This window comes from Cetorhinus maximus, chromosome 10 (genome assembly GCF_964194155.1).
Source record: "Cetorhinus maximus chromosome 10, sCetMax3.hap1.1, whole genome shotgun sequence".
Taxonomy (NCBI): Eukaryota; Metazoa; Chordata; class Chondrichthyes; order Lamniformes; family Cetorhinidae; genus Cetorhinus; species Cetorhinus maximus.
Genome location: NC_135888.1, coordinates 85,416,296 through 85,443,540, shown reverse-complemented (window position 1 = coordinate 85,443,540; position 27,245 = coordinate 85,416,296). Strand labels below are relative to the sequence as shown.

Here is a 27,245-nt window from a genome sequence, read left to right as displayed (position 1 = left end):
CTTTCTTCCTCCACCCTTCCTTCCTCCCCTGTCAATACTCCTTCTTCCCTCGGACCCCCTCCCCTCTCCGCACTCCTTCCCCCATGGACTCCCTCCCCTCTCCGCACTTCCCCCATGGACTCCCTCCCCTCTCTGCACTCCTTCCCCCATGGACTCCCTCCCCTCTCCACACTCCTACCCCCTACAAACTCCTTCCCTTACACCTTCCACTCCTCTTACACCTATGTCCCCATTTGCCGTCTTCTCTCTTGTTACCCCCTCCCCCGTACTCCCTCTCCCCTCCCAGTCTCCTCCCCCGACGCCATCATCCCCCCCTCCAAACCTCACCCATCCTGACACCTTCATTCCCTCCTCCCAATCTCACCCTGTCCTGAAACCTTCATTCCCCCGAACCAACCTTACCCCATCCCTAAATCTCTTTCTCTCCCAGTTGATCCTAGACCTTCCTCTCCCATCCGTCAGTACATCTTCCTCTCCCAAACACAGCTGGATCTTCCTCTCCACCCCCTCGACCATCATCCGTAATGAGTAGATCCTCAACGGTAACTTTCCGACTTCTGTGGGCTGCTTCGCAGCAGAGTCATGTCCATGAGAATCCACCCAGCATACCATGGGCTCTCCTCCAGGATCCCATTGCTGTCAGGCTCCAGCATCTTAAGCTCCTCGAATGTGTGCAAGGCCCTGGCAGTAAGTCCTGACTTCTACAAGTCAGACCTATCAAGGCATGTTCTGCACCAACGTGCAATCATGCTAATGTGGGCGGATGATCTGGGGGGGGGTGGCGGGGAATGATTCTGACAGACTGGTCTTATAATGATATGCAGATGTATTACAATGTGGTTCCCGACGTCCGATGGCAGGGAATATGGCCCACCATCAACAGGCTGAACGGACAATCGCAAATTGGTTTCATGATTTCATGAAACCAATTTCTGGCCTTCTCCACTATATTGTCCGCTCAAACCTCTGAGCACGCCCAACGTGGAAAATTCCGCTCAAAGGCTCCATTAAGAGAGGAGAAACAAGAGAAAGTAAGTAAAACATTTAAAAAAATTAAATTTTACAAATTTAAAATTTTTAACATTTAAAACCTGAAGTGATGAGATGCCACAGTTGTAATAGTTAATTTTCAAAGCGAGAGAGCTTGACTGGCCATGTTGCCAAAAATATCATATCATTAAAAGGGCACCTAGGCTGGAATTTTCTGGCCCCGTTGGCGTCAGGCATCATGGTGGATGGCAGGGGGGGTGGTCGCAATATGCCAAGAAGGCCAAAAATCGGTTTCACACCGTCGTGAAACCAGTTTGCAACTGTCCACTCTACCCGTCAATGGTGGGCCACATTTCCCACTGCCCCACATTGAGAACCTAATTTCAAAAATTTACAATCTCATTATAAGCCCTTCTCGCCAGAATCATCTTCCCCACACTGGATCATCTAGGCATGTTGGCATGCAATCCCACCAACATGTTTCACAATTGTACATAAGTGATGTGCACCTGGCAAACTGCACTTCGCTCGGGACTTCAAGATTTGTTTGCCTACCTTGCTTCGGGCAGTACTCATGGTTATCAGCGCCAGACTTCGCAGGCAACACCACATCACTTTTAAGGGAGCTCACAGATAAGCCTCTACCAGACCAGTCGTAAGGCAGAGGTGGCTTTTCAATGGCTGCAGGACTTGGGCTTGCTTGGGGAATGGGGAGAAATGGCCTCAGGCAAGGGAAGAGTCTGCAGAGTGATGGCTGTACTGGGGAAGTGAGGTATCCCAGTGTGTGTGGATGCACACTCAAGCAAGCGACCTCAAAATGGCATGGGCTGAGGAGGTAGTCTCCAGATCGAGATGAGACCTGATGGATTTGTGAGGGTATGTGAGAGAAAGTGAGTGGTGATGCCCCTTGAGCTGGCAGTGAGTAAGATGCCTGTGAATGTGTGATGGGCTTGTGAGAGTGTGAGTTTACAGTGGTAAACAGTGGTTGCCTTACCCTGGTGACACAGATGAGATCATTCCTCCATTTTCTACACTGGATGGCCGATCTCTTGTGTGCAGCATTAGCACTGACCACCTCTGCCACTGCCTCCCAAGCCAGAGTAGTGAGGCTGCTGGGCCCCCTGCGGCCAGAGTGGGGGTAGAGGGCATCGCAGTGGGCCTCCACAGCATCAAGAAAGCATCCCAGGGGTGTGTCACTGAATCAGGGGCTGCACTCTTCTTGGCTTTAGGGGCCATGTCTTCGCCGGAACAGTCCTGGGCTGCAACCATTGAGAAGTGATGTGTACATGACTGCAGTTTAAATATGGCGCTCTGCTTGAGGAAGCAGAGTAATGGCCTGGCGGGAAAATCGGAGGCCCCCTGCCAGTGGTATGGCGTGTTTTCTGTGGCTGCATAATTAATGAGGTGGGAATGGGACGATATGGCGCGAAAACCTGCCATTGCGGCCGGCGGGTATAACAACTTTTTCCTGCCCACTGTCGCACTTTGTGCAAATCTGGGATGATTCCACCCTTAGACTAGAATTGGCAAGAATTAATTTTCTGTGATGAGTTTAGCTTGTATCTACCATGTACTAGATGGAGTTCACACCATCCAATGCACTTAAATGGTGAGACAGACGAGATGCTATTTCAAGGTAGCAATATTTGGATTTCCACGTTTCACATTGTGTCACCTTCACCTGAAGTTGCTGTAACATTAGCTAATAAGTAACAACGATTGCCATTAGCCTCACTGTTATTTTGACAGTAAATTAGGGGTCAATGTCTTACATATGTTCTTTCACATTAAAAATGTAGTGTTGCATAATAAATCATTCTGAGAAGAATATTTCAGTTTCTGTTACTTTTTGTAACAGGCAAAGAACAAAGTTTGCTTTTAGAAGCTAAATTTTTTTTTTAAAAGCTGCGGTTTATCAATTCTGAAATTTATTTGACAAACAATGATATTGTAGTGAGTTCTTAAATGAATCAAATATATTACTTCTGTGCTTGTAGACATATATCAATAAGCACTGAAACTTAGAGGCAACAAATAAAAATATATTTTTTTCCAAACGATGGAGCGAAGCTGGACCTCCATTTGTTTAATGTTCCACCTCATTTGCCGATGTTTTTTTACGTGAAGTGTTTGTGCAAACTATTTTGCAACAATGGAAACGATAAGGCACAAGTTTTACAATGCACAGGTCACAATGCTACCACAACTCCGAGCAAGCAAAAAAAAAGCACAACATTTTGCACAGTGACTGGTCTGTGCCTCATTCACTGCCACTTATTTGTCCTCCATAGCTTCATTCCTCCCTCACTATGTAACCACCTTGAGCCCAAAATCCCTCAGGTATGTTGCTCTAGCTCTAGCCCCTTCTACGTTACCAGATTCCTTGTTTCACCATTATATTCAGCTAGGGTAGGTGATGGGATAGTGGTATTGTTGCTGTACTAATAATCCAGAGACACAGGGTAATACTCTGGGGACTTGGGTTCAAATCCCACCATGGCAGATGGTGGAATTTGAATTCAATAAAAATCTGGAATTATGGGCAGAATTTTCCTGTTGGCATGCTTGGGCGAGCGTCACCATGTGGCATCGTGATATTTTGTTGGGAAGGAGCGTGATGAACTCTGATGCATGCCCACCATTAATTAACGGGTCACTTAAGGCCCTTGAGGTGCCAATCGACAGCGCAATCTTCAGGTTGGCGCACGGGCACAACAGGCAGGCAGTTAGGACACATTTGTATAAACCTCATCCACGGGTGGGATAAGAGGGCTCAGTGGGGTCATGAGTGTGCTCTGTCAAATATTTTGTTTCAAAGTTACCGATGCTTGCCTGTGTGATCTGCAATACTTTGAAACGCATACCTGCTGATTGATCTGGACTCACAACCTTCAGGTCAGCACTCTGCAGTGAGGAATATTTTTTGGGGGCTGGAATGGGAGCTGAACTCTCCGCTGGGGGCACCTCCTCTGAGGAGGAAGGGAGGGCTAGAAGGGTGGGGAGGAGGCCAGGAGTGCACATTCAGCCTCCAGGGGAGCCACCTTTGGGAGGTCAGGCGCAGGCACAAGGGGCGCAGGGCCAAGAGGCAGTCCAAGGCGGAAGGGGCCACAGAAGATGCCACTATCCTGCTGCCAGGGTATACAGGCGGCAAAGCAGCTACCTCAATATGTCTGAGGTGCAGTGCCAAAGGAGGTTCCGACTGTCAAGTGAGACAGTCAACTATATCTGTCAGATGGTAGGGCCTGAGATCTCCGCTAACTGTGTGGGTGGACACCCCATGCCAGTGGCTCTAAAGGTCACAGCTGCCCTCAACTTCTATGTCTCTAGCTCCTTCCAGGGGTTGGTGGGTGATCTTTGCGGTGTCTCCCAATCAGCTGTCCACACTTGTGTCAAGCAGGTCACAGACTTTCTGTTCACACTGGCATTGACCTTCACCCACTTCCGTTGGGACCAGGCAAGCCAGACACAGTGAGCCAGAGGCTTTGCGGCTATTGCTGGCTTCCCCCGTATCCAGGGTGCAATAGACTGCACACATGTGGCCATCAAGGCGCCAGCAGGTGAGCCCGGTGCCTTCATCAACAGGAAGGGCTTCCACTCCATGAACGTGCAGATAGTGTGTGACCACAGGATGCAGATTCTACAAGTCTGTGCAAGGTACCCAGGCAGCTCCCACAACACCTACATCCTCAGACACTCCCAGGTGCCGGGGCTCTTCAGTGCTCCAGCCCGGCTGGATGGATGGCTGCTGGGTGAAAACAGCTATCCCCTCAGAAGGTGGCTCATGACGCCTCTCTGTCATCCAAGAAGAGAAGCTGAGTAGCATTACAGTAGGAGCCAGGGCACCACAAGGGCTGTGGTGGAGAGAGCCACTAGTCTTCTCAAGATGCACTTCCAATGCCTGGGCCGCTCAGGGGGCACACTCCAGTACCCTCCAGATCGTGTCTCGGTGATAGTGGATGCATGCTGCGCTCTCCACAATCTTGTGCTGGAAAGGGAGGACGCTGTGGATGATAAAGATGTCGACGCAGTGGCTGCGGATGCACATAATGAGTCCAGCAGTGAGTCCGAGGATGAGCACACACAGGGAAATGCTGAGGGTGCAGACGCTGACCCGGGCATACTCTAGGGAGGCAGGGACACCCGGGAGGCTTTAATCCAATGAACCTTCAGCTAGCACACCACATATGGACCTCCAGGACAAGCCTGGGCTGTAGGCTCCATATTCGAGACCTAAGTGCAAAATCTGTCAGGTTAGGAACATTAACTAAGGTCCTTGTCAATAAAGCTGAATGTCCCACAAAACACTCATTCCCTTATTGGAAAACATCCACCTGCAGAACAAAATGGGCACCCTCAGCCATGGTGACATGTCTGAATTTAATATTGCAACCAAAGAAACTCAATGAAACAAAATGAAAAAGTGTTAAAAATCACACCAACTCATAAAGACCTCATTGCGACCAACACAAAAGCACCAGTGATAAACCCGTGGTGTGCCTAAGGTGCCTTATGTTTACGTTTTTGGGCGCTATGTCTTGGAGTGGCACCTGAGACAGCCTGCTGACTCTGCTGTCCTGTTGGCCTCGATGAACTTGGCGGTTCCTCTCTGGCCCATGAAGACTGTGCTGGCCCCGCCTGGGGGGGAGTTGCCAGTTCCACAGCTAGCATCTCCCCAGTTGTCGCAGCCTCACCGGATGCAATGGGCACTGGCAGAGGGGTGCAGGAGCTGCCGCCCTCATCTGGATCGCCCTGAGAGGAGCCCACAGAGATGACAGGCAGTTGGTGCACTGACGTGAGGTCACTTCAGACCTCCCTGCTCACTGTGGATGGATGGGCACTGAGCTGGGAAACTTGGTGCCCAGACCATCTCCCACACTGGCACTGACCAGCTGAGGTCAATGCCAATGTCAGGGCTTGCTGGTCCAAGCGCATCCCCAGGAAGTTCTCATGGGTCTCCTGGAGGAGCCTCTCCACAAGAGTCACACATGGAGTGCAAAGGACAGCAGATTGATTGATGCCACACCATCTTGAAGCTCACCTCCCAGCATGTCATCACCTTGACTTTGACATGTCCTGGAGTTCCAGCCCTGCGCCTAGGTGCAGCTCCTCCAGGTTGCCCCCAAAACAGTCATGTGGGCCTCAGTGTACCACATGCTGCGGGTGCAGAACCCATCTCTTCACCACCCTCTCAGGGTGACCTCGGAATGGGCAATTCCTGCTGGCCCACCCAGCAAAGGACACATGCCATCAATGATTCAATGCAGTCACTACACTCAGACTTGGGGGCCCAGGGGGCACCAGGGGGGAAAGCCTACCTCCTGGGTTCAGTGACCAATGCCAACATTGTACTCGCCCTTCCTGAGCGCAACAGGTCATTGAAGCACTTGCGACACTGGTTCCAAGTGCGCCGCACCACATCGTGGGAGCTCACCACCCCCGCCACCTCCTCCCAGGCACGATTGGTCATGTGGGGGGGGCCTCCTCCTCCCATCCTGGGGTACTAGGACCTCCCAGCATGCTGCCATCTCCTCGAGGAGGGCAGCAAGGCAATCATCTGAAAATCGAGGGTAACAGTGCTCCCCTGCCCTACCCTCCTGCCTGGCCTGCTCACCAGCAGCGCTCTGGGAAGCCCTTCCACTGGCCATGACTCACAGCCTTGGAAAGGCTGCAGCAGCTTTTTAAAACAGGCCGCCGGGTCGCCATTGGACCCCCCGGTCATTGCAGTCCCGCCGCCGCCCGCCCACTCCCGCTGTCCTCGGGAGCCGCGGTTCACACTGGGCGGGCCTTAATTGGCCCACCCGCGTAAAATGGCGGTGTGGACTCAATCACGGGCAACAATCGGGTCCGCGCCCGCTCCCACTCCCACTCCCACTCCGCCCCCCCCACCAGCCAGAAAATTCTGCCCTAAAAGTCCAATGATGGCCAGAATTTTCCCATCGGCGATTTGGGGGCGGGGCCCGCTCACCAACAAGAAAATGACGCGGGATGATGTTGGGAGGAACCCCCGACGTCATCCCGCCCCATTTAAATAAGGCGGACGGACAGTGAAATCAGCTGTCCGCCCGCCGACCTATCAATGGCCAATTGAGGCCATTGGCAGGATGATTAAGCTAATTAACGGCCCTGCCTGTCCAACCTTAAGGCTGGCGGGCAGGCCAGGAGCCCCAATGGGAAGGAGAAAAAACATGAAACCTCATCCACCGGCGGGATAAGGTTTCATGTCTGTTTAAAAAGTCTTTAATAAAGTTTGTGCAATACTTATTAACATGTCCCATCTCGTGTGACATTGTCACATGAGGGGGACATGTTAATAATTTTTTTATCTTTCTATTTTTTAAATTTACAAACCTTTCACCGATCTCCCAGAGACAGCACTTAGTCTCAGGGAGCACACTTTGACAGTTGGGGAATCCCTCCCCCCCAGCACAGGAAGGGCATAGCACTTCCTGTCAGGCAGGCCGCTGGGTGGGCCTTAATTGGCCCGCCCTCTCAAAATGGCGGCGGGGCCCGTTTCGGCGGCGGAGTTCGGCTGCCTGCCCGCCCATCGAGGGCTAAATTCTGCCCAATGACTATGAAATCATTGTTGATTGTTGTAAAAATCCATTTGATTCACCAATGTCCTTTAGGAAAGGAAATCTGCCGTCCTTACCTGGTCTGGTCTGCAAGTGACTCCAGGTCCTCAGCAATGTGGTCGACTTTTAAATGCCTTCTAAACGAGGGCAATTAGGGGTTGGCAATAAATGCTGGCCTAGCCAGAGACGCCCACATCCCATGAATGAATAAAAAAAATCTAGGGCCTAATATCTGGAATTCCATTTCTAAACCTAAGACTGCCCAACCCCTGGCCCTCACCCATTTTCCTCCTTTAATACACTCCTTAAAGACAACTTCTTTGACCAAGCTTTTGGTCACCTGTCCTGTTGTCTACTTTGCTTCACTGTCAATTTGTTTGGCTAAATATAATCCTGTGAAGTACCATGACATGTCTTGCTACATTGAAGGTGCTTTACAAATTCAAGTTGTTGTTGGGTAAAATTTTATTGTCCCCCGTTGGCAGGTTTGCAGGCAGGGAGGTCCTTAAAATTCCCTGGGTGGACTTCCCACTGCCTTCCCACCCATCCCTGACCTGTCCACAATTTTAAGGGAGGCGGGCGAGGCATGCAGACCGCCTGCCCTCGGTTCCAATTGAAGCCCTTAAGCGGCCCGTTATTGGCCTCTTAAGGGCCACTTCCTGCCTGGTCACAATTTTCCGGCTGGCTGGCAGGAGGAGTTCAGGGATGGGGGAAAGGCCAACAGATCACTTCCTCAGGTGTAAAAGATGAAGGTATGGCGCATCCATTACTGGCCCCCTTCCGAGAATGTGCACCTCACCCCACCTCCACCGCCCTACCCACACTACCAGCCCCAGTCCTCCCACACTTACCTCTTCTAGGACTTGGAATCTGGGGTCTGCTTGGAGTCCCAGCAGTGGCCACTGCTGTCGGTGGTGCTGCTGGGAGTACAGAGTTGATGGCCATCAGATTTGCCCGCAGTTCTCTGCAGCGGAACTTCCTCCCAAGTGTTATCCCACCTCAAGCCCAGAGTGTTAAATGGCAGTGTGGCAGCTGGCATTGGTGGGGATGCGTTCCTTGCCGATTCTTCAGGTTGCAGGGCGTGAAACCCCATCGCCTGTAAAATTCTACCCATTACGTGTGAGGTAGAAAGAGATTAAATTATTTGAAAACAACATGGAGCACAGTACAAAGCTCAAATCAGCTGTCATTCCATTGCATTCCTTTTGTATTTACACCAGTTTTAACTTTAATCTTTCCACATATTCTTGCAAAAAATTCTTGACCTTGAATTCTTTCCCTCTTTTGATAATGGCTTGATTTATTTGAAAAAATATTTAACTTTATTTTTTTAGTTTTCTATGTCTTTTTATGCTTAATAAGTGCATTAATACCTACAAATTTTCCTGGCATTTTTTAAACCTTCATTTTCTTAAGAATCGTGGCAAAGGTTATGTAGGTCTATTTCCAAATGCAACATAAATTCCGACAGGCATTATGATTCTACCCAACCTACTGAGATTACGATATGTTTCCTCCATTTTGGTTGACCTTTATATCCAAAATGTCTACACAGAATATCAAAGATCCTTCATAACTTCATAACTTCTGCTGTGTTATTAATAGAAGTTTATTGATATATATGATATTTCAAATACTGAGTACCTTGTTTAACCAGTATTGTAACAAGAAGCATTAGCCTATGGAAAATCCATGATGGCATGGTGATATCGCAGTGTATTTTATTCAAATCTTTCTGTGTTTCCAGAAACTAACATATTAAATTAAATATCAAATTTTCATGTTACAACTGTTTTCATTTCAGGGTAATATTATACTATTTAATACAGATGAGAACAAAACCAATTTATTTGCTGTGAAAGTCAACAATTTGGTGCACTCTTATCAAATTATCCTTATAAGGGTAATGTTGCCATAGCTTATTAAAACTGAAGGGCTGGGTTTCCATGGGGGTTCTCTCAAGAGTCTATCATAACTTCTCTGGGGAGAAACAGTTTAAATGTCATTTAACCTTTTTCCACGGGTATCTGAAAGCCTTCCAACAAAATTATAGTAAAAGGTTGTCCCAATTAACCATTAACGTGGAAGTAAAGTCATTGGGACTAATTTCATTTTTGGCAATGGTGGCAAACTAGCACAATTACAAAAAAAGACCTAAAAATTCTACGAACTACAGAAGATAATTATTTGAAATTCTTAACAACCCTATCAAATAAACTTCAGATATATTGAAAAATTAAGTGTTCTTTTATCTTTAAAATGGAGTGAAAATATTATCACTATTATATATGTGGATATTAAGGTTGGCAATTTGCAGCATTTAGTTCACATTCTCAAATGAATTTGGCATACTTGTTGATAATGCTTTAAGATGATACGAAGGAAATATGACTGTCATGTAATTGAGGCTTTTTTTCTGTTTTTATAAACTCCATTCAATTAAAACAAAGTTTACAGGAGTGACTACTTGTATTTGTGAAAGGGATTTAGCTTAATAAACAGTCTATTAATGTTATGTCCTCCATTGAGGATTGACAGACCCAAAACTTTAATTGTCACTATAGATAAGCACTTGGAGGTCTGGGTAGATTTTCTTTCTTTTTGGTCAGTCAGTGGATTGAATGCCAAAACTGTGCAGTGACCACCAATGGCAAACAAACGGGTGGTACTGTTTATACATTCAGAGAGAAAACTGGGGTAGGTGGTTACTACAGGAAGCCTTTACAATGCAAGATTCCATCACAACTATCACTTTTCACAAAGTAACTGTGTCACATTGATTAAGTAGGTTGCCACTCACTTCGTTGAGATGTTCACTTTGATTTGCCTCTGCTGTGTAGCAGGACATAGGTCATGGGGAACGATTTGCTTTCTTCCCTGTTCATAATTTTAGAGGCTAAATTCAGTAGTCCCTGAAAACAACTGCAGGGATCAAAATGTGGAATTAAGCTGCCCTCATTCATTCTGGTGCAAGCAGCATGCCAACTTTGTTCAGTCTGCTAATGATTGCAGCATGCAGTGCTGTTGAGTGGCTGCAAGCCACAGTAGGGGCCCCAGAATCATTACAGGCTAGCACCTGTCAAAAAGCCAGCCAGCAACTCTTAAAGGGAAAATGCATTATGGCTGGGCTAGGTTCTGGAACTGATTCCGACCTGGGAAAAACACAAGAATCATAGCAGAGCGGGAGAGCTCCAAGATTTTCCGGTGCTGAACTAAAGGCCTTGGACAAGGAGTTGCAATACAGGAGAGATGTGCTCTACACAGGGGGCCTGGAGGACTTCCAAACAAATTCACAGAAGGCAGTGGGACCATCCGTGGTGGTCAATGCCAGCAGTTAAGCCTCAAGGACCTGGATGCAGTGCTGCAAAAATTTCAATGACCGCACAGGAGTGTTAAGGTCAGTGAATGCACCTTCAACTTCCCACAAGCTACAACCAGCCTCACACTGCTCAAAGCACCACAGTCCCATCAGTGACTTACCAAATACTCCTATCAATCAGGACTCATGCCTCACATTAATACCTTCACCTCGCCCTCACAAAGCCAGCACTGTTGTAAGGTCTCACGCTCGCATCTCACACTTTCACACACTGCCAGATATCCAATCATGACATCCGTATCACCCAAATAGATTGCATCACACTCACTAATACATATTTTTCTCTCTTGCTGGACAAGAGGCACTCACAACCAGAGGCAGCAGTACAAACTGGTGGGACATAGGCATGGCTGCATTACCCTCATGGAGAAGATTGTGCTTACTATCATTGCAGTGCACTAAGGCCATGGCCAATGAGGATGTCAAAGGATCAAAGATGACGATATCCTCTCGCCCTCCCCTCCTTCTCACATATAAACTCCCCCATCCCACAATCTCTTCCGATTTAGAAGCTGCAGATGGTGTAAGAATGTACTTCTTGCTTTCCCACCCTCCACACATCACAACTCTACCCTTTTGCCTTTCTCCTTTCAAATACCCAAGAACAACAACCTGGCCAAGCAGTGGTAGAAGGGGAAGAACATAGTGATGGTGAAGAAACGCATTCACTCAACCTCACATTCACAGTCATCACCTCAGATACTGATGCTGTTAATGCTTTAGTGGGTAGCTTAGGGGTGGGAGCTACACACGATGACACATCGGGCATGAGGGGGCTGCAACCAAGGCAAAACAACAAGGATAGCACAGATGTCAGCTTGCTGGAAAGCAACAACGCATGAGTTCTGTTGCAGGGGTCTCTGATGAGCAGTCCGATGGAACAGGCTACAGGGGAAGGATGATGGGTGCATACAAAGTCTGCCAAAAAAGCCTGCCTCTAATGTCAAAGAGCAGGGAGGAGTCTGGCACCAACTTTACTTAGGGTTTTGCTCAGAGCTTCGAGCCCAGCCTCTCCAGTGTGAAAATGGTGGCCAACTCCATTAGCACACTTGTGGACCCAACCATGGTGCACCATCTGATGGCCAATGTCTCAGCTTCCATTGGAGCACAAGCAGCAGCCAGCCAATGCCTTGATGCCACAGTGGAAGCTCAGACTAAAATCATGGAACCTCAGCTTGCTGCCACACAAGCTCAAACTGCCACCATCATGGTTGCAGATACCAGCTTTCAAAGAGACTTTCAGAATGCCACAACAGTTCAGCAATCTGTCCGCCAACAGATTGCTAAGGTTGCTGAAGCAACACCTCAGGGCAGTGGCAGTGGCTCAGTTGAGCATGAAATTGTTACCTTTCAGCTCCTCCTACCACTGCCACTCTGTCTATTCCTTTGCCGTTGCCTGTTAGCCAACTAATCCAGACTGCTGCTGCCCATTTGAGGTGGTGCAATCCAAAGCCTAGATTTCTAAGCCCACAGATGCTCAACATCGTCCTCCAAGATGATCCACTGTCTCCTCCACTGAAAATCAGCAGCCTTCCAGTTATGTTGTACCCATGAGTATAGTACTGCATTGACAGAACCTTAAGCTCTTTAAAAATAATTGCAGTACGGGGCCTTTTCTGGGTCCTGACCCCATACTTGCTGGCAGCATGTCCGTCCGTGAGATCTTCCAGATGCAGCCAATTAAAAGGCTGCCCCCAGGGCTGCCATCCAATTAAGAACAGCAGGCAGGATCCTGAAACCACAGGTCCAAATAGAGGCCATCTTGAGGCATCTTCTGAAGGCTTTTCAATTATTTTTAAAAACACTGTTGCCATAGGTGACAGGTCAACCCTGTAGAGGGGAACCTCCTCCACAGAATGGCCTCCATCCACAATTGTGGCCCACTGATCCAGATGGCTCAGGTTGGAGGGGAAGTGAATGAGGGCTCGCAGGCATTCCCCTCACCCGCTGGCCAATCAGCAAACTTCTTCCAGATGCCTGTCAAGCTTTGGATTCAGCGTGTGCCTGTCTGCCATTGGGAAGATCCTGGTGGCATTCCCAATCTACCCACCATTAGGTACTTAAATATGTAGGTTGGCTGCCTGCCATGGCCAGGCAGGTAGCTGTTGCTGGTTATACTCTGCCTCTGGCAAGGTCAGCCAAAAGCAAGAACCTCCAACCTGACTTCCTCAATTCCCACTTTCCTCCTGGTCTTGCCTTCAAGCCAACCTTGGCAGGACCAGGGAGATTCAACCACATATAAACACTAGAGCAAGCAAACAATCTTTGAAGATAGCCACTAAAGGAAATACACGAGGGCGATTAGATGATGTTTGTATTAAATATGGCATGCTTTGATTTATAAACATGGCTTAGAATATTTATGTTGCATTGAATTTATCTTTGCAATGCGGCCAAGTGGGGACTGCAATGGTTGGTAACAAAGAGAAGGTAAGGTATGGGGCTATTGTAGATTGGGATTGTATTTGCTGGTATCATAATTTATTCATTACCAACCTAGACAGAAAGGTGTTACCTAGATTGCATCCTCCTTTCCTATTTCTTTCCTTCTTATTCTTCTGACACCTCGTCCTTCACCTCCTCCTACTCCTGTGCCTTAGCTGTTCGCAATGTGGTTGGTGGCAAAGGCTGGGCCCTCATGATGATGTGATTGTGTAGTATATGACAGAGCTACAAAAACCTCGACATATGCTCTGCCAAGCACTGCAGAGCTTTTCCAGAATTTTTCAGGCAGCTGAAGCAATGCTTCATCACACCAATAATCTGCGCTATTGCATTTTGTGTGCCAGTATGACTTTAATTGTTTGCATGATGCTCACATATGTGTAGGTTGTGCACCAGAGTCATCATCCATGTGATCAGCAGATATCCCTTGTTTCCCAGTAGCCAGCCTTTGGGTTGCCATAGTGTCTCAATTAAAATGGCACAGCAGACTACTGCAGAATGAAGGCATCATGAGTGCCATCAGGATACCAGGATTGACCTGCAGGATTCGCTACATACAAATGCACATCAGCTGCAAACTGAGGGAGTGAAATCCCTTTCAGTTGTGGTACATCTTAGAGGTTTTTTTTATTCGCTCATGGGATGTGAGAGTTGCTGGCTAGGCCAGCATTTAGTGCCCATCCCTAATTGCCCCTGTTCAGGGGATATTTAAGAGTCAACCAGATTGTTGTAGGTCTGGAGTCACATGTAGGCCAGACCAGATAAGAACAGCAGATTTCCCTAAAGGATATTAGTGAACCAGATGGGTTTTCACAACAATCGACAATGGTTTCATGGTCATCATTCGATTTTTAATTCCAGATTTTTATTGAACTCAAATTTCACCATCTGCCTTGGTGGGATTCGAAATCAATCAGCAACTAATCTGATAAGCCCTTTAAACATCACAGATGAGAGTGAGTCTTCCTGTTGCTGAACATGTATTCAGCCACGCTTAATTAAGAAACAACATTAGCTTGATCATTGAGCTCCAAAATGGCAGCATCAGATCAGCCTTATCCATTGATAGACATTAGGATCTGCCTATTCTGCATACTTCCAACAAGCTAACACCCTCTGACAATCTCTGGCGCACTCATACCAGAAATTATGTCATTTTGGACCTCTAAGATCCAAAAACAGATAGTGCATGTTTGAACTTTACACCACTTGTCTTTTAATAAAATAATAATACAAGTTGTATCAAATATTATATAATGTTAATATACACTAACATTAGCTACAGATGTTCAATAATTTTCCATTAAAAGCAAAAAGCACAATCATAGAACAAGTTACAATTATCTAGCACTGTTAATGATGTAAAGCAACCCAGATTGCTCACAGGAATAATTATCAAACAAGTTTTGAATATTAGATTTGGTGGCCAAAAGCTTGGTTGAAGTGCTGTACAGGAGAGAAGAGAGGCAGAGAAGGCTAGGGAGGGAATTGGAGAGCTTAGGACTTAGGCAGTTGAAGGCATGGTTGCCAATGGTGCAACAAAGAAATATGAGGATTCCCAAATGGCCAGAATTGGAGGAGCACAAAGGTTTCAGAGAGTTGGATGTGGTTACAGAGATAGGGAGGGGGCAGGCCATGAAGGAGTTTGAAGAAGAATTTTTAAATTGTGTTGTTTTGGACCAGGATCCAATGCTGGTCAGCAGGCACAGAGGTGATGGGTGAACTGGAGTTGGTGTGATTTAGGATACAGACATCAGAACTTCAGATGAACACAAGGGGGGGTGGACAAAAGGGCACTGGAATAGTTCAGTCTAGAGGTAACAAATGCATTGATTATAGTTTCAGCAGCAGTTGGGCTGAGACAGAGCTGAAGACGAGCAATGGTTCAGAGGTGGAATTAGGCAGCCTTGGTGATATGGGTTAAAAGTTCAGCTCAGGGTTGAATTGGAAAGCAAGGTTGTGAAGTGTCTGGTTTATTCTCAGATAGTTGCCAGGGAGAAGAATTGAGTTGGTGGCTCAATAGAGAGTGATGGCAATGGCTTCAGCATTTCTAATATTTAGTTGGAGGGTGCTGGATGTTGGATAAACAGCAGGGGTAACAAAAGGATTGGGAGAGTTGGCGGTGAGGTAAGCTGGATGTCATCAGCATTCATGTGCAACCAGATGTTCTGTTGATGTCACTGACAGGCAGCGTGTGGATGAAAAATGGAAGGGGACCAAAGATAGATCTGGGGGAGCTCTAGTGTAATGGTGAGGAAACAGAGGCAAGTGATTTTCTGGCTATGACTGGAATGAAACCAGGTGAGGGCAGTCCCACCCAACTGGAAAGCAGAGAAGAGGCATGGAAGAAGGTGGTGTGATCAACTGTGTCAAAAGTTGCAACTGGGTTGAGAAAGATAAGGATTGATAACAGCCTAAATTCAGCAGAATCCAATCAGCGCATAACACCATTCAGGACAAAGCAGTTTGCACAATTCACACCTTTGCCAACAGACTCTGTATCTACCTCCTCCCCTATCAATGTACTATGATTGCAATATATACAGCTCACAGGGCATACTGCAGAAACACAAGAACAATATCAACGGTATCACCCTCCTCTGAAAGCTCTCTCATCAAGAAGATCAAAAACAGCAATGCCTTGAGAAGGTCATCATGTGCAAGTTATATATCAGAAGGCATGGCATCTATCATCATTCCTGCAATGTCTATGCTAAAATTCTGAAATTGCTTACCTAAAGTTACAGTGGGAGCACAATTGGCATGGTTCAGGAAAGCTCACCATCACCTTTTCATACTACCATGGAATGGAGAATAAGTGCAGTCTTGTCAGCATCATCCAGATCCTGAAAGCAAATTTTAAAAAATGTTTACTGATCTTGCAACCTCAGGTGACCATTGGTTAGAGGAAAGTCAATGCATCAACTAATTACTTCTTTGTTCTTGTTTCAACTTACAAAATGCAATAAATGTTGTCAGAGTAAATTTGTGTGATCACCTTTATCCTCCTTCCCTCTCCTTCAATATATGTTTTACATGCTCTGCCCTTTTTTTTAGAAACACAATCAGGCAAGTTCTATACATTAAATAACTATATAAGAACAGATTGTTGTTGTATAATGGGTGGACAGTCCTCTCCGCCAGATTACACCTGTGCAGTGTAAATACAAATTTAACAATATGGGTGTAATTTCCACTGGTTCCTTTAGGTGCTAAGGAGACTCCAAGGTAGTCAAGATGGGGTTTTGAATCGAAATGTCAGTTTAATCCCTGTTTAACACAAGGTGCCATCTTGATAAGAGAGTTAAAGCACATGCAAGGAACAGCTGCTGGAGGATTGTCAAGGGGCTGATTACCACTTAAATTTCATGCTGGTACTCATCAAAGAGGCTACGTAGCATTTTGATGGATAGTGCTTTCTACCCTCTCACAACAGTGGCCACCAGAATAGGAGTAAACAAGTCATTGCTGAGGATTTAAAGGCATACTCACTGTTCACTTGCTGCTGGATGTTTGAGCATGACTTTTGATGCACACAGACACTTTCTAAAGGCTTCACCAAAACTTGAACAACATTTATTTCAGACATTCTCTGAGGACTTGACCTAGAAAGAGTAAGTGCTGTTCTACTCCAACTTATTGGCCCATTATAGGAGTCCTGAAAAGAAGGGGAGAGCTTGATCATGGACATCTTGCTTGGGGTCTCCCTTTGTCTGCAGGAGGAATGAGCGGAGGACTCTTTACCTTATATTGTATAGTGCAAATGTCTTACATTATGGTGGAAGGATATATTGTGATGCACCAAGCAATACTTTGCTTTCAATGGCAAAGTCAGGCAAATAGCACCAGCTACAACAGGAGAGATGGACTCTGCTCTGACTACAGGACTTCCCTCCACCCCTGGACCTCCTCCACCAGTGCTACATTTGAAGCAGATGTGTGAAGCTCACGTGTCCTTCACAAAAATTGCTTCCAATAGCATTGTAGATGTCTGTTTTAGTGCCCCAGAAAAGTTCAAATTATGGTAATCAGTAATTAGGCTCAAAAGTGTGTGTTAAATACAGACATTCAAACAGGTGTGCCTTATTAGGACAGCACCTGCCTGCTGCACATTTTCACACTTACCCCAAAATAACTCCCTTTAGCTCTTAAGGTCGCACATGATTATTTGGTTCATAGAGCAGTTCATCAAACTGCTCAACTCTATAGAATCTAGGCTGGCTATTCATAAGTTTGGAGAGTGGCCTGTAATAACTTGCCTGTTGATTTCCCTGCCCTCATGGCAAAGTGCCTAGGCTCCATACCATTCCTCTGAATGACAGGAATGGACCTATCTTGGCACTAAAGTTTCACCATCTCTTTCACCTTTTCTTATTTTTCTACAGTGCATCAATGTTAATCGTTATTTCATTCCAGGTTTTCTTACATTGTAACCTGGTTTTGTGCAGTTACCTATATTACAAACCAATATTATCTGTGAACACAGGGACACAATGACAGTTATTATTGGTTCAATTTGGTCATGCGTTCATAGCAGTATTGCTGCTGTGTTATTAGGACATAATCTGGCTCATAGGGTTCACTTTTATAACTTGCTGGTTCCATTATTGCTTAATTGGGTCCACTCTTACAGATACAGAAAAAGAGAAGTGTGCAAATTTTCTTAGTTTTTCCGTCATTGCAAGTTCATGCCTTTAGAGTGAACAGAAAATAACTTTTCATTGATTGCACTGTTGGATCAAATTAAAGAAATAGCCGAAAGACACTATTACTGACAAAGTGATATGCTGACGAATAATTTATTCTGGTTGATCTGATGCTTTACATATGTTATCCATATCATTTATAAATATCAATATCAGCAGAAATTCAACAGTTGCAACATAATATGAAAGCAGGTTTAAGAATTAACTTTTAGATTCACATGTAAACTTTGAACTTCATTCTAAGTTTTTTACAAACAATTCTAAAACACACGTTAATGACAATCACGTGAAGGTGGTTTTCAGTAGACTAATCAATATTGCACATTCATTGCCTATGAAACAACAGTATAAATTTATAACTTGATAGTTCAGTGCTCAATGTCCAACAATCCTTTAGGGTGCCATAGGTTCCACTTCAGTCTCTTCAAATTCAGGAGTCCACAGATTTTTCATCAATCTGACCTTTGTCAGCCATAAGTCTCTGCAGTAAGAGATCATCTCTGCTGATCTTCCACAGGAAATGACAAGATCTCTGAAGAAACAAATGGGATGAGATGATAAAGGATAGGATATACCTTTTGGTGGTGTACATAAATAATGATGAAACAAAAATGAGATCTAACAAATACATGAGATGATACTGACATAACATTAGCTGGTATATAAATAATAGTCCTGGAATCTCCTGCAAACTTGCATCATAATCATATGCATCTGTGGTGCACATCAATATTGTGGCATTGAAATTCCAGGAAACGATAGCATAAGTGACTTATGCTGCTTGTCTGCACTGCTTTGCTTCATTCAAACAGTTAACAGTTAATTACATTGGCCTAGAATTTGCCAAAATATGGTTAGTTACAACTTTTCCTCATCTTTTGACTCGAAAAAGAATTGCACCACAAATAGCTGGAAGTGCGATTTGATAACAGCACAGTAAGGTCAGGACGGCATCTGGGAACTTGGTGAATGACAGAAGCAACAGTCTATCTCCTTAACCCCCAATACAACTGAAGGATTATTAAGGAAACAGAAAATTCCAGTGAAGGAAATAGGGTGAATTTGAGTCAAATTAAATACAGAAAGAGAAATAAAGAGAAGGAAAGAGAGCGAAAGAAAGAGAAAAAGGAAACGTGAGAGAGCTATAATTAGAATTTAAAATGTAATAAACCTCAAGGAATAATTCATTATCTGCAGTATCAGCTGTTCCCTTTCTAGGCGTCTGAGGTTGAGTGACATTGCAGGACAGAAAAAGGCCATTCGGCCCATTATGCCTGCGCCAGTTCTTTGAAAGAGCTCTTAGCCCAGTTCTCTCTGCTTCTTCCCATAGCTCTGCACACTTTCCTTTATTCCTATTTCCCTTTTTAAAATAATCAAATCTGCTTCTACCACCCTATCAGCCAATGCATTCCAGGTCATAACAACTCAAAGTGTAAAAATAAATCCTTCTTATGCTTGTCCTTTTGCCAATTACCTTAAATCTGTGTCCCTTAGTTATCGACCCCACTGCCAGCAGGAACAATTTCTTCCTATCTACTCCATCACAGCCTTTTATAATTTTGCACACCTCTATTAAATCTTCCCTTGACCTTTTCCACTTCAAGAAGAGCAATCCCAACTTCTCCAATCTCTGCATAACTCACAGGTACCATTCTAGCAAATCCTCTCTCCTCACCCTTCTGAAGGCCTTGACAACCTTTCTAAAGCATGGTACCCATAATTAGTCACAAGGATCAATCTGAGATGCAACTAGTGATTAATAAAGAGATAGATATTGATCTTGGAACCAGGGTGTAGGACTGGTTTTCTCTATTGAGTGCCCATTATAGAAACCATTCTATTCTCATTTGGATTCTAATGATCCACAATACTATTTTAAGCCCTAGCTCTTGGCCATAAACTCATCACATCTTCTCCTAGTGTATCATTGTCTTACCAAGGACCTGAGAACTATGGGACTACTTTTTTTTAAGTCTCTGCCTTTCATTCCTCTTGAATTTGTGGTGGCCAAAACTCTAGGATTACCCTAGGGTTTCTATGAATTAAATCTCTGGATCGCTGTTGTTAACAATCTTGAAGAAAAATCAGAGGGCATTTAAAAAAACAACTTTTAAATTCTTTTGAACACTTCCGTTTATGAGTTATAAATATCTTGGAGATGGGAGAATCAGCTTTTTGACTGACAGTCATGAATCATCCAATTGGGTAACGAAGATTCTGTTCTTTATCTAATTGACCGAGTGAAGGCAGAGCCCCATGAAGATTGATGTGTTGGGTGACCAATGCCAGGAGACTGGGGGCTGAGGCAGTTCGAGGCAGGAGATCATGTGATGAAACCTCCAGGAATATCTCCAACCAGAGTTGGCAACCCTACTTATAGTCTATAGACATTGTAAAACCTAATTTGGTGCAATGTTTGTGTGGTGGAAATCTTGTGTAGATGCACACACAGAAACTACAGAAAGGTTGCAAATGTGAAAGTTGAATTATTTTCACTTCATGCTTCCCTGCACTCATATTATCCATTGCTTTTAGTCTTTATTTTCTACTTAAGCAAGGAGAATGCTGATGTAACTATCCAGAACTTTTAGGAACATAGGAGCAGGAGTAGGCCATTCAGCCCATCGAGCCTGCTCCATCATTCATTATGATCATGCTGGTCACCCACTTCAATGCCTTTTCCCACATTATCCCCAATATCCCTTTACGTCATTGGTATTTAGAAATGTGTCAATCCCTGCTTTAAACATACTCATTGACTAAGCTTCCACAGCCCTCTGGGGTAGAGAATTCCAAAGATTCACAACCCTTTGAATAAAAAAAATTCTCCTCATCTCAGTCCTAAGTGGCTTCCCCCTTATTTTGAAATTGTGTCCCTGATTCTAGACTCCCAAACCAGTGGAAACATTTTACGTGCATCTACACTGGCTATCCCTTTAAATATTTAGTAGGTTTCAATGAGCTCACACTTCTCATTCTTCGAATCTCTAGAGAATACAGGCCCAGTTTTCCTAATCACTCTTCATAGGACAGTCCCGCTATCGCAGGAACAAGTCTGGTGAACGTTTGTTGGCAATAATATCCTTCCTAAGGTGAGGGGACCAAAACTGCACACAGTACTCCCGGTGCGGTCTAACCAAGGTCCTGTACAATTGAAGCAAGACTTTCCTACTCCTGTACTCAAACCTTCTTGCGGTAAAGGTTAACATGCCATTAGCCTTCCTAATTGCTTCCCTTAATCCATGCTGACTGTCCTTGAATAATCCATATGTTTCTAAATGATGATTAATGGTGTCCCCCAGAATTTTTTCCACTAATATGCTCACTATTGAGGTTAGGCTGACTAGCTCCTTATATTTTGGGTCTTTTCTATCACTGTCGTGAGAATATCTCAACTCCTCATATATTCAGAAGTGTTTATTCTAGCTAGAGATCTGGTAAGCATTTGGCAAAACACCCAGGATAATGAAACATAGAACTCTGTCCTTTAATTGCTTTTAGCTACCGGGGGTATCCTATATTTTCAGTGGATTTCTTTCATGGTTTCATATTGCATCATTCCTACAGATTGCTCTATATATTGTGCTATGAAATTAACTGATTACTGCCTATTGAAACTGCTCATAGAATATATAGTCAACTAAATTGTTGAAGAGCAGTTATTATTTTGCAAATTATTCCCAAAAGTCTGTTCAATTCTACCTGATAATTAATTGATTTTAAGAATTTACAGTACTTTATTTGTGGCATTGCAAATATAATTAACAGATAAGGCGTTGCTATAAGCTATCTTTGGCTTGAGAAGCCTATGTTAAAGAAATTATATTAGGAAAATTACTGTCAAACTTTGTTGACAGAAGACTAACGGCTGGATTTTTGTGGAGTTGGCCTGACTCTGGAGACCTTTAAAAAAGGCAGCTGGAGCCAGGTGCAGCCGTCCTTCCGCCATTTCCACCTGGTCCCATTTTTGCAGATAGGGTGGGGACAGGACATGATTCACACAGCAGAGAAACTTGAACTTAGAAGGGCAATTTGAACTTAATGTTGAGATCAAACATATCCCATGTGGCTATTCTAAGGGTCTTAACCAGCAGTGTGGGAGTCATGGTAGATTAGACATAAACACTCCTGAAGGGCAAGTAAGGTCTGTTTAAGTGTGATAACCTGAAGTCTTTTTTATATACCCTACTCTTTAAACATGAAAAAACAGGCTTAACCTGCCAGTGAGAGTTAAAACAAAACTTCCGCTGGACTGCTTTGATTGACAGGCCATCTGGTGTAGCTTAGAAAAACACATTATCATATGTTCATGTAGTCTCAATAGAGGTCCTTGTTGACATTTCCAAGGGCTGTTATTATGTCACTATGAATGCTTGATTGAGTTTCAAAAGCTACAATTGTCTCAGGAGGGGGTTGAGTTCACAATGTATTGGAGTTTGTTTTTGTAAAAGAGATTTAAAAGCTTTGAATGGATTTCATGATTTTTTTCACAATCAAGTGTGTATGTGTGAGAGGTGTATTAGCTTGTTAGACATTTATTTCTTCATCTCCATGGGCAGAATCTTCTGTTCAGCGTGCAGGGGTGGGCCTCGCACGCTGATGCGTAAAATGATGCACGGTGACGTCGGGCGTGCGTCCCGACATCACTGCACATCATTCTGATCTTCCATTCGCCGGGCGCGCACCGGAGTCAGCTGTGCGCTCGCTGAACTGTCAAAGGCCTGTTAAGGCCATTAATAAACTGATTAAATCAATTGTCAGGGCTGCCCATCCAACCCAGGCGGCCTTTGCATTTTTCATAAAACCTCATCCAAGGGTGGGATGAGGTTTCATGAAGGGTTTATTAATTGAATAAAATGTTTAATGAAAATTTATGAACATGTCACAGCTCATGTGACATCTCACATGAGGGGACATGTCTGAGTAATTTTATTTTTTTATTTTTTTCCATCTTTATAGCTGAACTTAATGTTCATAAGGAACTGAGCTGCCCCAGGGAGATTATTGCGCTCTTTCACGCGCCTGCGTGAAAGAGCGCAGGCCCCGACTCTTCCTCCTCCCCCACCCGCACAGGTAGCACCGGGTGGATGTCACACTAAGCGGGCCTTAATTGGCCCGCCCACATAAAATGTCGGCACGCAGCCGATCACCGCTCCGCACCCACCCAGGCCTGCTCCCGACCAGCCTGCCCAACGGGGAGAAAATTCTCCCCTATGTAGCTCCTGAGGTCTGCCCATGGTGGATACTGGGTGAATGATATAGAGGTAACATTGGGGAGGTATGTGGGAGTATAGGGGCGCGTGTGGACAGCAGGATTTGGCATGAGGCATGAGGAGTCATGGGGCATGGGTGAGGCCTTGAGTTGGCAGGGAGGTGGCATGGATGCCTGAGGAGTCATGGGTGGGGGCATGAGTCACCCTGGAGGTGGCATGGGGGTATGAGAGGGAATGGGAATGGGAATGGAAATGGGTGGGAGGCATAAGTTGGCCATGCGGGTATCTGGGAATGTGGGGGTGTGAGGGGTGAGGGATAGAGGTCCTAAAATCTTCTAAAACAGCTGGGGCACAGTCCCAAAGAACCAAGAAGGGCCTTCTAACCCGTCCCCCTCAGCACTCACCTGGACCCTAGTTGACTAGGATCTGCTTCCACAGTCAGTGTGCCTGACTCTATCTCGTCCCCACATCTGTAGAGCAAAAACGTATCAATTAAACCAAGTCAGGTCTGCCCAAGTTGGCAAAATTCCTGATTCAAGCTACCCACCTCAGCCCTAGATAATACCAGCAAAATACAATTATCACAGCATTTGTAAAGATAAGTAACATAGCTGTTTAGATCTCTAACATAATTTGAGTTAAAATACTGGCATTGCATTTCTTCCATCAATTACAAATCTATGTCCGCTTGATGAAAAATTGGTTTTACCTTGCAACATACAACCTGCACATGGTTCAGTGGTGATTGTTTATTGTTACTGCAGCAATTACTGTTAAACAAACAAATCTCAGCCTAAAAACTGTAGTCTTCTCCTCCAACCATAGCTCATTACTGAGGCTACATGAATAGATGCTCCCTTTGTAAAACTTGAAACTATCTAAAAACCTGATACACCTGATGTCAGGTGTGCCAAAACAGTGTCCCTGTCTCATCAGGTATGTATAGGGTCAGCCCTTGTTCTTTCTCACTTCACAGTTCATCTTATTCATTGGTCATTGGGTTTTATGCAATTGTGAAAAGGCTCCTACATGCCTGTTGATTCTTCTGCATTCCTGTCATGCATAATGACTCCAGCAGCTTCCCATTAAAAGTGCAAGTTAATTCATCTTTGATACCTATTTCAGATTTTATCTTATTTCTGTTAATTTGCTGCCAAACTTATCAGTTAGTCCCGCTGCCTCTTCTACCATTCTTGCTGACTTTGCTATAGCCCTGATGCCTCTCTTTCCAGTTTTGCTGCCACCCCTGCTGAACTTATAATACACGCTTGATTTGAAAAATATTAGAATCCAGATGACAAAACTTTTCTGATGAGAGGTCATTGACCTGAAACATTAACTCTGTTTCTCTCTCCACAGATGCTGCCAGACCTGCTGAGTATTTCCAGCATGTGTTCCCATCTCAAATCTCTGCTGCTGTCTATTACTGAAAAATTAGTTCAGTCTGGGTTTCATAGAAATTTGAGAAAACTTTTCAATTTGTTGTTGGAAGTCCATTCTTATACAAGACAATAATGATTATACTTCAGAAGTATCTTGGAACAGTTTGAGTTGTTGAAAGATATATGAATGCAAGTTCTTTCTTCCATCCTTTCTTTCTTTCCTTATTCAATTACAATTATCAAAGGAACAAAAAGTGTAATGTATTACCATTTCGTATAACATTTATTTCGATACATTTTTTGTCCCTACATACATACAAAACCAGCACCACCAAAATCAGACCAGGATCAGTTATGGTGAAGATTTCAGATTTTTAAACACGTTGCTACTGTATATGGCAATCTACATCTGCATTAGGTTTCAAATTAATTATTCATCAAGTTTACATTGCATTAGATACATGATGTGTACACAGTTAATTGCAAACTCAAAGTTGGTCAACCATTAATATTCTATATCAGTAAATGGTGATCATAGTGGGCAGAATTCTCCCCCCCATTGGGGGGGGATGTTGAAGAGCAGGCATGTGGAGGCGCACCTCCAATCAGCACCCCCGATTGGGGGCGCGTCACCATTTTATGTGGGCTGGCCAATTAAGGCCCACCCAGCGTGATGTTGGCATGGAAGCGCTATGCGCTCCCTGTGCGGGCAGGGGGGTATTCCCTGAGCCAAGAGTGCGTTCTTTTGTGCATCCGCGCGAAAGAGCGCACTCATCTCCCTGAGGCAAAGTGCTGCCTCAGGGAGATCGGCTGTACTTGAAAAAATATTAAAAATAAAAAAAATAATAATTCCCTTGACATGTCCCCTCATGTGACAGCGTCACATGAGTTGGGACATGTCCATAACTTTTAAAAACGCTTTAATTAAATTTTTAAAAACCTACATGAAACCTCATCCCGCCTGTGGATGAGGTTTCATGTTTTTTTCTAATTCCCGCCAGGGCCCCTTAAGGTTGGACAGGCAGGTCCATTAATTATTTTAATGACTCTGTCAATGGCCTCAATTGGCCATTGACAGGTCGGCGGGCGCACAGCTGATTTTGCTGAGCCCCCGCCTACATGAAAATTTAAATGGGGCGCGGTGACGTCGGAAGTTCCGCATGACATCACCATGCGTTATTTTACGTGTTGGCGAGTAGGCCCCACCCCCGCTCGCCAACAGGAAAATCCTAGCCAGTGTGTTTAATAATGAATGCACTGCTTTGCAAATAGAGTTACAATAAACCCAAAATAAAGAATCATTGATCTTTCTTGTATTGTTAAGTACAATATTTCAGTACCTTCAGTTAAAAATACTTGCTCCATCTAAAATCTGCCATGTTAACTCCACGGTATCTGCACAGATCATGTAAACTATATGGTTACAAGTGATCACATTTTCTTTTATTGGAAAATCAATGGTCTTTAAAATGCTGCTGCTACCAAAATATTTTATCTTATGCCTCCTTTGTCAACTTTACTGGTCTTTTAGTGTCACTAAATAAATCTGACTTTGGACAACATTGAATTTGTTGAGATCAGGGTGAGGGCTACCTGGCTGGGCGTTGGATTAATAGTGATGCTTAAATTTGGATGAATTTATTTTGGAAGAGAAACAATTTGATTTTGTTGAAGTTTAGGGGACACTCCATCCTAGATGCATTTGAGAAAGTGGAGGAAGTATATCTGCTAAGGCTGCAACAGGAATTCTTAAATTGGCTTTTCTGCCATCCCTGCTTTGTTCTGGTTATATTGCTGCAGATCCTCAGGTTTTCAAAGATGGGGTTACATAGGACATAAGTTGGAGAAGTGCTTCTTAGCACATTCACTTAACTAATTCTGCTGTGTGCTTGAAGCATTTTTTGTCCATATTTCAAACTTTCAGAAATAGGAATTATTACTTGTTCTTATATAACTCCTATTACTTAATAATACCAATGCTGTGGGAATTGATTACGATTTTGAAGTCAAATTTGTTCACAATTTTATTTCATATTGTCAAACAGACATTCCTGGAGTTAAGTAGAAGCTTTATTTTCTATCCTGGTAATTTAATACCTCACAACTGTATGTCAGTTATTTACCTGTTCAAAATCCCTTTCTCTGATATACATACATATGCTTAAATGACCACAAACCGTGCCAGGAGGTCACTTTATAACGTGACTCACTTTATGAATTTGGATCAGTGATTGTATTTACAAATATTTGATCAGCAGACAGCTAGCTTTGCCTATTTCAGATTTCATTCTTAATTGGTGTCGGGTGCGTATCCAGCTCCTCCCCTCCTATCGTCAATTTTCAATTCTGTAAAGGGGCCAAGAGGATCCCAAGCTGACCTCCGGGAGTGCAATTTTCAAAGCCCACCCCCAACCATTCCTGCCCCTACCTGCTATTGAAAATCCAGTCCACTATTGTTGAACTTATAATATTGCACTATTTCTAGCTTATGAACATAATGCTGATGACATCATGTGTGACTACCACAAGCTGAATGAAAGACCAAACAATTCCTACTC

General features: G+C 44.4%; 1 protein-coding gene across 4 annotated transcripts in view; it reads right to left on the bottom strand.

Moving 5' to 3' along the window:
- Window positions 1–18,154: 18,154 nt before the first annotated feature.
- LOC144685817 (histamine H2 receptor-like) overlaps window positions 18,155–27,245 on the bottom strand; it is a 55,468-nt gene continuing 46,377 nt past the window's right edge. For 3 of the 4 annotated variants that reach the window (XR_013577786.1, XM_078550737.1, XM_078550736.1), the window contains one exon: window positions 18,155–18,624. Coding sequence is in view for 2 of the 4 variants with exons in the window: in XM_078550737.1 (XP_078406863.1) it covers window positions 18,486–18,624 (139 nt within the window). In the remaining 2 variants the exon portion in view is untranslated. The remainder of the gene's footprint in view (window positions 18,625–27,245) is intronic. The other variant, XR_013577787.1, reaches the window with a different exon arrangement.